At 33.3% G+C, this 13968-nt stretch overlaps 1 protein-coding gene across 3 annotated transcripts in view; it reads left to right on the top strand.

Moving 5' to 3' along the window:
• Window positions 1-13968, top strand: part of LOC106880932 (cAMP-dependent protein kinase type II regulatory subunit) — a 141686-nt gene that overhangs the window by 92203 nt on the left and 35515 nt on the right. For all 3 annotated transcript variants that reach the window (XM_014931105.2, XM_014931104.2, XM_014931107.2), the window contains exon 2: window positions 3294-3329. In XM_014931105.2, the coding sequence (XP_014786591.1) occupies window positions 3294-3329 (36 nt within the window). The remainder of the gene's footprint in view (window positions 1-3293; window positions 3330-13968) is intronic.

The following is a 13968-nucleotide window of genomic DNA, read 5'->3' as shown; positions in this document are numbered from 1 at the left end:
GAAAGCGGACGTTAAACGATGATGATGATATATGCATGCATGTATGAATATATGCATGTATGTGTTTTTGTTGATGAGTATAGCTGAGGTGTAAAAGACCTTGTATCATAACCTCATACTGATCGTATAATTCATCCTTATGTTTGTTGCACCCCCATTTCTGCATTTTGTTTTGCCATGGAAATACAACCTGTCAGCAACAATAAAATGAACTTTTTAACCTGGATATGTCTGGTACATACTAAATTTCTTCTTTACTTTCAAATTTTTTAACAAAGCAGTGTGTGTGTGTGACCAGTTATCTTGGTTGGCAGGTGATCAGGTGCAACTACCAATAATTCTGGGCCTAAAACACACTCCACTCATTATTATAATAGATAATTTCTCATCACCTACTAAATTCAAATACATATAATATATATATTTAAAACATTGCCAAATATCTATAACCTGGCCAAAATTACATCCTAAAAATTTGTAATCTTACTCTTCGTGGCCAGAAAATAGATGACATATTTGGCTTTTATCACTTGCTCACTCTCCACAAATACGTTCTTAAAATATAATCAACATTGAAGTACTGCACCATAAAAAATATTTGAAAAATGATAATAATAATTGGTCTTAACTTAAGCATAAGCCCAGTAATTTGTGGGGGTGGGCTAGGTGTTAATCAATTACATTGACCCTTTCTCCACCCCCACAAACTCCCAGTAACTGATAGCAGCAGCTGCAATGACAGCCAATATCATCATCATCATCATCATCATCATCAGTGCTCCACCATGCGTTTATCTATAATGGTTAAAACAAGCTGAAGAACATTTATCTTTTATCTTTTACTTGTTTAAGTTATTAGACTGCAGCCATGCTAGGGCACTGTGTTGAAGAACTTTTATTATTTATATTTTTAAGGCTTGTACTTATTCTATCAGTCTCTTTTGATGAATCACTAAGTTACGGAGATATAAACGCATCAACACTGATTATCAAGCAGTGGTGATACATACACATGCATATATATATATATGTTAAAGTCTGTCATACCGGCCATGATGAAATACCACAAGGTATAGAAAATATGAAATACTACAAGGTATAGAAAATACATATTCGCCTTTATATATTTATATATTTAATCCTTTGTATTGAACACTCAATATTTCATCTATTCAATAAGACATATTCCATATATTCAATAAGACATTCAATACTTTATTTCATAGTACCATCCATTTTTATTTTATATTATACATTGTATATTATATTATATATTGTATATTCCATATTCTATATCCCACATTGGTTTTGCAGGAATATAAATAAAACATAAAAAACAGACAGTGTTGGAACTCTTTTAAACAAAATAATATATATATATATATATACACACAATAGGCTTCTTTCAGTTTCCGTCTACCAAATCCATTCACAAGGCTTTGGTCAGCCGTGGCTATAGGAGAAGACACTTTCCTAAGGTACTATACAGTGGGACTGAACCCAGAGCCATGAGGTTGGGAAGCCATGCCTGCACCTATATACAATATAAACCAGGCATGGTCAACCTTTTTCAAGAAGCGGACTGCAAGAAATATAGTTTTATCATCAGGCAAGCCACACAACTAAAAAAAATTTCAAAGTAATTTTTGTTTCATTTAGGTATGGCATTCAGAAAGTCCTGTGAGCCACAGGTTGTCCATGACTGATATAAACCCTACCTATCCTCAGGTAAATATTTACAAATTGTAAATACACAGACATTTGAAATTATTATCAATTCATGTTACTTCGAGATGGAAACTCACTGGATGAGTCTTCTTTATTTTGATCAGAGTTGGTTGTTAACGCCAACTGACTAAGCAAATGCATCAGAAAACATATTGCATGGTATTCAGAATAGTTTAAATTCTATGGTACGCATGGCACAATGATTTTATTTATTTGTTGTTTTTTTTTATCATTTAGAGGAAGTGAATGTGCTCATAGTTGTTATAAGCTCTCAAAGATGAGTGAGAACAGAACAGTACAGTTAGTATTCTTTTTGGTCAGTTCAAGGAAGGAATTCTAGAGGATCAAATTACAAGATGGAAGCACTAAGCAGTGATGTGTATAAATACAAGGTTATTACCAGTTCAAACATGTTTGAGGCATATTTGAACCTGTAAGAAAGCCATTCACAGTGTTTTGTTGTGGAGAAAATTTCTCCCTGTAGACACATGGTGTAAATACACTAAAATCAACCCACAGCATCCTCTACTCAAACTGAGATGCAAGCATTTTGGAGTGGTTATCTCCTCTTCAGTCACATAAACCAGCCAGCGGGTGCCACAAGCTGCTAAGAGAGATTGTCTCTCTTATCAGCTAACAACTTTGTATCTAGAGGATCAACATTCTGAAAAGGAAGAAATAGGCGTAGTATTAGTGTGAATGTGGAGGTGAGATGCACTTAATATGGATGGTGATAAGAGGAGAGACCAGTGAGTTGGATGTACCTGGGTGGAGATGGCAAAAGGCCAGCAAACACATATAGCCTGGATTCCTTGCCTTTTGCATCAACTGTCCATTTAAAACAGTGGGGTAGTGATTTGAAGGAGATTTGGTTATTATATTTGGCTGCCAAATCTCCTTCAAATCATTAGTGGTTTCAATGACAAGCCTTGAATGGAACTTGTAAAGGCCATGGGCACAATTTCTTATCTAGACTCAGCAAGTTAAAAAAAAAACATGTCTATTGTATTAAAAGGACACATTAGATAATAAGGTCCTAGAACTTTCTAAAAATGTAGGATGGTCATGGCTGGAAAAACTTCGATCATAGGTCTACACAATCAGAGCTAACCTGGGGTTAAACAATAACAACAGCAACAACCCTTTCCTTTAATATATTCATCTAATAAATAAATTCATTACATGAATTATATTCGTTAAAGTATTATTGCTGCAAGCGAAAATGATTTCCATAACAAATGCAGTTTAAAATGTAAAATTATTCCATTATTATTTCTTCTTTTTTTATTCTTTTAGTGACTTTTTTCTTTGTTATCTTTCACCCTTCAGTTAAATTTTATATGGTATTAGTTAAGTTTTAAATTATGTACTCGTAGTGGGTTGTATAAATTTGTCTGAAGCCATATTGACTTCTTCATATTCATCATACAATGAGAATGTAACTAGCAATTTAACTGGTACATCTCCTGAAAGAACAAAAATTATTTAATTTTTTTCTCTCATTTCAGAAAAGTACATAGAAATTTTAACGAGATTTTCCTTCACTTTTTTATTTTATTTTTCAGAAACAAGGAAAATGAGCTTCTTACGACGAAAATCTGGTAAGAATCACAATTTTTTTGTTAAATATTTTAGGTTTTTAAATAATTCATTTGTTTTATTTATGTATTCATAGTATTTTTTGATTTCAACATTGAAGGCTAAAGTAAAAAAGAACTGGTGCAGTTATATTCTTGTTATCACTTGGTTTTTCTTTTCCTTCTAAGCACTCACTCTACTGATCACATGTATTTAGTTTTTCCCATATGACCTACCATACACTTTTGCTGTAAGTTCCATACACTTTTGCTGTAAGTCAGATTAGAGGCAAATCAAGTAAGGTTAATTCTTATGTCTATTTGTAGCAATTATCTGCTTGTGACAGATCCCTCACAACCAGAACTATTAAGTTTAAAGGTTGTTTCTAGTTCTTTTTCTACCTTATTCTAACTACCATTTCTTCATTGCAAGATTGAAACTCTGTATGTGTGTGTACATCACACTTAAATAACAGCCAGCATTCCAAAGAAAATCTTATAACAAATCTATTCTTCTGCTCCTGAAATTGTTCAAGATGCTACACGGAATCTACCATTGATTCAATTTTCTTGTAAGTCAGTCACAGCCAGAGCTAACCCCAAGTCCTCAAAACACTGCTTCACCCATGTGGCAAGAAGCTTGCTTCCCATCCCAACCACATGGATTTTTTTTTTTTTTTTTGTGCATATGTGGGTATGTTGTTTCTGAAGGAATTAACTCAGTTTACCTGTAAATTTAATGATAAAAAACTGCATTAAGGTCAGGGAAAATCTGGGGTTTTTTTTGTTTTGAGTGATGTTTGTATGTCTATGCCTGTTACTAATCACATCCAGTTTATTACTAACATGTCTTTTCATCTGCATTTTTGAGTGCATCAGTTTTTGGGGTTTTCTTTTTTTTGGTATCTTTATGTGATAAATTAACATCCAAACATGCTCAACATTTTTAGTGCAAATAACTATTTACATTTAAAAAAATAATAATGCCATTTTTATATGAATATTTAGCCATAAGTAAATACACTCTAAGCATTTGACTAAGCAAGCCCATTTTTAAGTATTTTCTGCTGAATCATAACAAGACTGAGCTTCTGACTTAGAAAATTTTAAAAAGGATGTTAAGAATTAAATAGGTTTAGGGGAAGGCATGGTACCATACAATGTAACTGAATCAAGAAACATGGCTGTGAAGCAAGCTTCTTAATCACACAATCGTTCCTTTCCACCCAGATACTTTCATTCCATATGTATAATTTTATTTCATTATATAATTTTCTTTGACATAGTCATGGAAAGAAGAGCCTGCTCATTACTCGTTATTCTTACCAGTCTCCAAGACTTGTAGGAGAAATGGAGGAAGTTATGCTCAAAGCAAAAATATAACATGAATGCTTGTAATAGAGTGAACTCCACTAAAGACACCCAAGGTCCCAGGTAGGGGTGTTAAACTGGATGATGAATTATGTTTATCACCCATGAACTCAGAATACAATCAGTAAAAACTAACAGTGCAAGACATCTTGTCTGTTGCTCTAACATTTCTGCTAGGACTAGAACTTTATTTTATCGATCACAAATGGATGAAGAGCAAAGCTGGCTTTAGTGGGATTTGAACTTGGAGATTATAAAGCCAGAACAAGTACTGAAAGATTAACACTGAGCCTACAATATTAATTTTATTATTTTGTGTCTGTATCAAATATTTCCATTACTTCTAAAATTATACAAACTATCAGAAGTTGGGGAATCTTGTGGAACTAGAAACAGTTTGGATAGATTGAAAATGGTACAGATTCATTTCATGCTATCATACTTAATGTTGGCAGCACATAAAGTATGGCTAAACTTCTATCAAGGAAAAGTAAAGTTTGTTGAATAATGTTTAATCCTTTTGTTACTATATTTTTTTTTTCAATTAATTTTTAAAATAATGAAGTATTTAGTAAAATATCTGTCATTAAGCTGGTTTAAAATTTAATTTAACATGAAATTTTGATGGAAGTTTTTAATTTAGATAATTTAAAACAGGAAGTTTGTATCATGGAACCTATCATGAAACCAGGGGCAATTTTGTGTGGGTTGAAACAGTTAAATGAAGCAAACAAGTACAAGGGATACACCTCAAAATCAGTTGATGCACCCTATCATCATCATCATCACTACTTCCACTTTTCCATACTGATATGAGTTAGGACTTTTTTGAAGTATTGTTTTATGTCTAGATGCTCATCCCATCACCAATACTTTTAATTATCTCTTATGACACAGAGATATGATACCTATTCTAATGGAATAAAATACATGCAATTAAACATAGAAATAGCCAATGTGGAGATTGGTGCATGTGAGAGATTCAGCATGTACCTTTTTAGAATGTTAACCTGCAGGGTTAAGGATCAGTAGATTACACTGTATCCTTAAACAAGAGAAATCTTAAGTTTCAAAGGCCCGGGTCAGTCCAACTATACATAGATAATACTGGAAGAGTAACTGAAGATAGCAGGTTATCACTGAAGGCAGCAGGAAAAGGAGAAATTGGGTCTAACAGTAGTTTATAATATGTTGAGCTTAGATTAAATTCTCCAGTCTACTACTAGAAAAATGATGTTTATTAGTTTTTGTAGTGTAGTGTCTATTAAAGAAAACACCACCAAAGGAAAACTGAAATTTTAATGAGTTCTACTCAGAGTTTTTGAAATAATCTATAAACTATAGAAGCAATATAACCTGAGAGATATAATATGGATGGTAGTTGGATGTTGGTACTTTTGAAACTCCAAAAATAATTAGAATGAACTCTTCGATAGATGGAGAGTGGTGGTACAGATGTGAGTTCTTGGTAGGTGGTCAGTGGTGGAAGAGGTGTTGGTGTGGGAAAGGACTCTCAGTAGATGGGTGATGGTGAAAATATTAGCTCTTGAGAGGTGTTGGGTGATGCAGATGGTTGGGGGAGTGATGGTGAAGATATTAACTTTCAGTAAAGGGTCAATGATAGTGACAGTGGTGATGGTGGGGATGTGAGCTTTCAGTAGATGTTGAATGGTGGTAGCAGCGGAGATATGAGCCCTTTGTATATGGTCAGTGGTGTGGATGTGGTCTTTTGATAGATGGTGGTGGTTGTGGTCTCAATATACAACCAGTGGTCATGGAGTAATATCATTGAAACATAACCAGTGGATTATGAATTATAAAATACAGAATTAATAACTGTGGCTAGCAATGAAATTTTAGTAGACATACAGTCACTGTGCACTGGTAGTGGAGGTATTAGTAAAGACCTAATCATTGGTTGCTGGTTATTGTATTCATAGTGAGGTTTTTTTAAATAAAATTACTATAAGTGGTGGTGGTGGTGGGTGACGATATCTTAAAAGTAACATAATTGGAAATTCTCTATAGGAATATAAACTATGCGTTTATATTCTATTGGGAACATAATTAATAGTGGAAGGATTTTTTTTTTGTTAATATTAACACAGTTATGAAAAGAATGAAAAAAATATACATATTTTGTGTTTTCTGTGCTATTTTATTATATTTCTTTGTACTTCTATGAATAAGTTAGCAACTGATTTTTAAATTTTTAAACAATATTTTAATTAACAGCAATTCAATAATTGGGAATGAAAAACTATAACAACAACCATCCTGTCCTTTCTTTCTACATGTGTGATAATTAATAATTAAGAATTCCTATTAAGATGTCTTGCTTCTAGTGTTTTTTTAGTATTACATATATCAATGAATTCATGTAAAAATAATGAAATTAAAATAAATGTGGTTTGATGGAGAGAGAAGAATTTGCTTGCCACAAAGGCCAGGTGTGGTTGGCTTGAACAAATAACAGCATCTTTTAATAATGGCAGAGTTTTCACAGTTTGAATGTTAAACATGTTAGACTGTGACTGCATCCTCTACTCTAAGTGTGAATTCTTGCCAAAACATAACCAAGGCAGTGCTGCAACATGACAGTAGTTCAAAAAATTGAAACAAGTAAAAGAATTAAGGTGTTTTCATACAAAATGTTAGACCCTTAAGTCACTTCACAAATCATACATACATATGTGTGAAACTTTCCTGTTGTATATATTTTCACATTTTCATGTGTAAGTGAATATATTTTACCATAATTTATCACTTAGAAGATCATAAAACTGCAATTTTAAAACAATATTTGTTCTGCACTAAGTTACAAACCTTCCATTGTTTGCTCTTACTATGAGAGATGCAATGAGCCAGTAATTGGCCCATTGTAAACCTGTAATCAACAACACTATTAATCACCAGCTGCAGAATTAATACATAAAATAAAGAATTTAAACACAGGAGGAACAGTGCCTCCCAAACTAGTAACTAGTGCAGGATAAACATAAATAAGTAGGGAACTACAGGTTAAATGTTGCACATAATAATTCATTATATTGACAGTATTTCACTGAAAATTTAATCTGTAAGTGATGTAATGAGGGAGGAGTTTTTCATTGTCTACGCCAGGTCCGTGAAAGGACTAGAATTCAGCACAACATAGCAATGAAACAATTATTCAGTAACCTCATTGCAACTATTACTGTGGATGATGAATGAAGATGCCTCAGCCAACTATTCATTTACTACTTAGTGGTGGACTTGACAATTACAACATAGATGATGTGTCTTAGTAAATAATGTAGCATAGATAGCTGATGGTACTCTGCCACCCAAATAATTACTTGTAAACTGTTCAGTTGATGGTCAGATGTGGTGGGGTTGCAAGCTCTCAGTAAACAATGTGGGGTGGGGTAAGCTCTCAATAGATGGTCATCTGTAAGAATAAGTTCTCCATAAACTGCTAAAAGGGATGAGCGTGTGAGCTCTTCATAGAAGGTCAGGAATTGAGTTATCATCATTATCCTTTAATGTCTGCTTTCCATGCTGGCATGGGTTGGATGGTTTGACCAAAGTGGGCAAGCTTGTGAGCTGCACCACTTTCCAGTCTGATTTGGCTTAGATGCCCTTCATAATGCCAACCACTTTACAGTGTGTGCTGGGTGCTGTTAATATGGCACTGGCATGAGTGCATTTACACGGTGCCAGCACAAATGCTTTTCTATGTGGCACCAGCAGGCCAGTCCTCTTCACCAGGGGGTGCAGCCTAAACACTTCTGCTGGGGTGACTGGGTCTTCTTGAGTACATGTTTGTTAGTTTTCAATAAATGATTAGTTGTGAGAGTGAGATCTCAAATGGTCAGTGAGAAGAATATTTTGGTAGATCAGTTATACGGTGCCTGAATCCCAAACAACTTGTTAGTGGTGGTAGTAGTAGTTTATTACCTTATATTGTGTTGTGCCCATAGCAATTTCAGAGTTAAGTGTTATGGCTAAGTCCACCCAGCTGTAAACCAGTGGTGCACAGTAGAAACAACTCATACCCCAATACTCCATGAAGTGATTACAGCATTATAAAAATATCAAGTGGTTTGTTGACTTGCAATGGTAAGTTTCAAATTCTATTGTGGGTAAATCTTGGGGAGAAACAGTTTTCAATAGGTTGATTTTCTTTAAGATACACTACAAGAAGACAGACTTTTCAGTGGTGCCCTATCACACAAAGTGTTAAAGGACTCATCACATGACACACATGCTAATGGAATTAATATTTTAAGAGGTCAGTATGCTGGCACCCTATTACTTCATCTGGCTATAACGCATCAATCACTGAACCTGTTGGAAATAAGTCACATCTCCCTCATATCACTCTTTAAAATGGATGAACACATTGGATAATATAGCTCTAAGTACACTATATTACAAAAATGATGATAGTCAGGATTGGTTGGAATGCCTTTAATTATAAGTCAGAGCCTACCTGGAGATTAATCACAACTTTTTTTCCCCTTCGTATGTTATATATTTCCACTAACTTTATATATAATATATAATGAAATTATTGTATACAGTGCTCAGGTGCACTACAACTTATAATATGAGGAATAAAGATATTATCAAATAGATTACAAACGTTTGAGATGTGAGCATTTCAAGAATATCGTGGAGAGAACAGAAAACCAATGGGAAAAAGGAAAAAGACTTTTTTATTAGATATTATCAAAAAGAGAAAATGAAAATATTTTGGACACTTAATTAGAAAACATGGTTTATTGAGAATTTTTAATGCAAGACAGAATGAATGGAAAAAGAGGAATGGGATTCCAAGAAGTATGTGGATGGATTATGTCAAAAATTAGACTGACTAAAATACAATGTGTTAAGACAGAACAAGAAAGGCCAAGATGATGATACATGATATTTAAGATGAGAACAGATAATACTTGATGATGATGAATGGCTAAAATAGCCAAGTGGGGAATATCTTTAACTATCATGTTTGTGTTATTAGCTAAAGGAGGTGATTTATTGTTTCTCTGGTCACATTTTTTTTATATTCCTCAATTTGTTTATCTGGAATTGTCACAGTTATTAAGACATTGGATAAAATGCTTTGTTGTATTTTTTGTAACTCTGAGTTCAATTCCACTGAGGCCAAATTTGCCTTTCATCATTTTGGAACTGAAAAAAAAGTACCAATCCAGGGCAATAACTTGATAGAGTATAAGATGAGTGGCTTTGTGGTACCTTTTCTGGTAGTCTGCATTCTGACAGCAACACCTGTGATAACACTGTTGTCAAGATGTAGCAACTTTACTTTCCTTTGGTAAACATTGGTGGAGAGAGAAGACTTGCATGCATGAGAAATTGAGAGTCTTCAAAGAACAAACATCTTGTCTAGACCTGTACCATGATATGAGGACAGATAGATTGTCAACCCTAACCAATGGAGACTTTAAGAATACATAGGGACTAGATTTAGATTAAAGTTACCACTAATAAGCTTTCATTCTATTTGGCATTAATGAGATTTCTCGTGTGCATTTTAATGACCTAGCTGACCATGCAAGCATGGAAAAGCAGACATTGAAAGCTGATGAGGATAATAGCTCATAAAACCGAAATTAAGCAACCACCTTGTGGACTCTTAGAAGGATTAATAAACCTACAAGAACTATATTAATGAAGTTCCCTAATTCCATTCCATCCACCATGATTCAAATTTATGGAGAAAACACACAAAAAAAATGAGATAACATTTTTTTTATTACCCTTCATTTATTTTTAAAATATGGCTTAAGCTAAGAATTAGATAATTTGCAACAACAGTTGTAATAGCAATTGTTTTACTTTGTGCGTGTGTGATATTGTAATTTCTCTGCAGCTAAAATCAAGATATTAAATCTTGCTAATGATTACTGAAATTCTTCTTCAACATTCAGTAATTTTGTAGTTGGCAGGTAATTATGTTCTTTGTTTGGTTGTTATTTTTACTTCCTTTTTCTCTCTTTTTTATTTTATTTCTTTTTTTTAACTCTTTCTATCATAATGAACTGCTGAATGATTTACAGTGTCCACATTCTCGTTAAAAGAATCTTCTTATATGTTAGGAACAAGACACAAATGTAGACATTTCAGATGTGTGTGTGTGCACGGGTACATGTGCATATGTGTGTGTATGTGTGCTCAGGTGCATATGCAAACATGGTTGTGCGATTAAGAAGTTCACTTCCCAACTATGAGGTTTCAAGACCAATCCCACTGAGTAGCACCTTGAGTAAGTTTTTTCTGTCATAGACTTGGGGCAACCAAAGATTTACGAGATAAATTTGATAGACGTAGGCATAGCTGCATGGTTAAGAAATTTGCTTTGCAATCACATGGTTTCAGATTCACTGAATATGGTTGTACTGAATATATTATCTGAAAATAAGACCATTGATCATATTTTTGCTTGAGCAAATGACCTGGGACTAAACAATACCAGCAGCTATTCAATACAGACTCTGAATCATTACAGAAGTTGATGACACCATTAAGATGTTAATCATTGTAAAAGTCTCCACAGGAATAATTTTTCCTTATCCTCATTGATTATATCCTAAAAGAATCCACACATATATCTGTGTCCTCAAAATTTATTTGGTTGAAATGGCAGGATTTTTTTAGTTTCTATCATCAGAGAATGTTTCATGTATATAACTATTGAAGTCCAAATTGGTGGTTATCTCAAGGCTGGTCAGTGCTACTTTGGTGTGTGATCTACAACTTAAAGGATGATTACTTTAGGTTACTTTTTATTTACTTATCAATTTCTAAAATCCCTTAAGATTTTTTACAATTAATTCTTTTGTACATACATAGCATTTTTTACAATAAATTCTTTTGTACATACTTAGCATTGTAAATGTATTTTTTCAAAATTCTTATTATTCTAATAATAATAATAGAACCATGTTTCATTTATATCTTAGCAAATAATAATAAGAAACTAAGAATAAACAATATGCTAATTAAAATAATCATGTAGATCACACAAGTCTGGCAGTCATGAGTTTTGCAACGTAAAGAAGCTAAAAACTAACCTAAAGTAATCGCCCTTTAGATCACATGCCAAAGTAGCATTGGCTGGTCATTATTAAGTATCCTATTGTTCAAATACAGTTCATCCATGGGCATCCCACTTTTTTTTTCTTTCAGACAATGTATCTAAGCTGATATTATTCATTGTGCCCTTCTGTGTTTTTAATATGGTAGCCTGATTTGTAGATCTGATTGCTTTTCCTAACAAAGCAAGCAACCATATTGAGACTCACCTATTGGCTCAAATTTGATCAGTAGTTGTTACTTAGCTCAAATTTGATGAGTAGTTCTTGCAGCATTTCAGTGTACTGAACTACTACAATAGGGTGAGAACTACTGCAATAGGGTGTGATTTTTAGGGGGAGGTGATTGCTGTTTCTAGCAGGTGGAAAAACTACATACAACTCCCCACCCACTTGTTAGCTTCTAAATATTGTACTATCTCAAGCCAGCTAGCTAGAGTTTTTAATAATTTTGCATGAACATGAGGTCTGGTCTACTAAAAGGAAACATATGAAAACTTTTAAGACATTCACTAACAATGTGTTTAAGAAGTTACTTAATATCCCTTGTTGGGATAGTCTACACCTGTCACAACAGCTGTTCTTAGTGTGCTTGCCTCATTTGTACTGAAGTACTAGTTCATAGTTACAAAACATATCTACCATTCTCTCCACATAGTATGGATTCATAGCTACAAACAGATACACCATTCTAGGTAGCTATAAATAGCTATATAACTCACTCATATAGTAGGTATTCACAATCATAATATATATATATAAATACTTCAGCTGAGCATTCCTAATCTTGTGGGCTTGTGGGTACTGGTGCCATGAAAAAAGCACCTGTACCGGTACCATGTGAAAGCACCTATGCTGGAGCAGCGTGAAACCACCCAGTACACTCAGTAAAGTGTTTGGTGTATGGAAGTGCATCCAGCCATAGAGACCATACCAAAACAAACATGGAACCCAGGCAGCTGACCAGCTTCTGCCAAACCATCAAACCTATGCCAGTTCGGAAAAAAGACATTAAAATGATGATATATGATGATTAAACGGATGATGTATACACACACAACATGCCCTTTTTTCTACCTTTAGAAAGTATTTAGAGCTCCAAAATAAATATATCATTTTCCCAAAACTGTTAGGATTTATAGCTATAACATATATGACACTCACTGAATAATAAAGGTTCACAGCTATAAAGCAATGTATTGGCATCCCATACCATAGGAGGTCACAACTAAAAACATGTTTGTGTCTTACACACATACATGCACAAACAGCCTCATGCAATCTACAGATATGCTTTTCAAAAGCAGGTTTCACAAATCACTGTTAGTTACCATGCTTAAGTTAATCAGATTATGGGGAAATTGCATTTTGTTTGGTCATAGAAGCTGAACTTTGGTGTTTTCATTGGATTGCATTATACACGACTGCCACTTCTAAGGTGAGTGTAGGCTTGGGTGTGATACAAGAAGTGTATAAAAATATAAACATCAAGATTAAAAGAAGACAAAACTAGTGAGAACCATGAAATATTTTTATGTCCCATTTATGTTTAAATCAAGGCAAAACATATCTAATACGATTTTATTTTCCATAAGCTGCGCAAATATCTGTACACCTTAATAAATACACACACACATACATATGCTGCCCACACCCAATGACATTGATTATGTATCATAGAACTGTTACACCATCTCATATAATGAGCAAAGATGAAAAAAATGTAATTTTCTTCCCATATTCAATCTTGATAGTAGTTTCAATTGAGATTTTAAAGTCTTGTCTTTTACCAGCATACCGAAATAATTACTGTTGCACATTAAATCTAGCACTCACACACATGTGAATATATATCTATATATATGTATATATATGTATGCATATATATATTTGTATGTATATATATATATATGTGTGTGTGTGTGTATATGTATGTATATATATAATGTATGTATATATATATATATGTATATATATATATATGTGTGTGTGTGTGTGTATATATATATGTTTATGTATATATATATATTATGTATGTATATATATGTATGTATATATATGTATGTATGTATGTATATGTATGTATGTATATGTATGTGTATGTATATGTATGTGTGTATGTATATGTATGTGTGTATGTATATGTATATATATGTATGTATATATTTGTATATATATATATATATATATAT

The sequence above is a fragment of the Octopus bimaculoides genome, chromosome 5, assembly GCF_001194135.2.
Source record: "Octopus bimaculoides isolate UCB-OBI-ISO-001 chromosome 5, ASM119413v2, whole genome shotgun sequence".
Lineage (NCBI taxonomy): Eukaryota > Metazoa > Mollusca > Cephalopoda > Octopoda > Octopodidae > Octopus > Octopus bimaculoides.
This window is presented reverse-complemented; position numbering and strand designations above follow the sequence as displayed.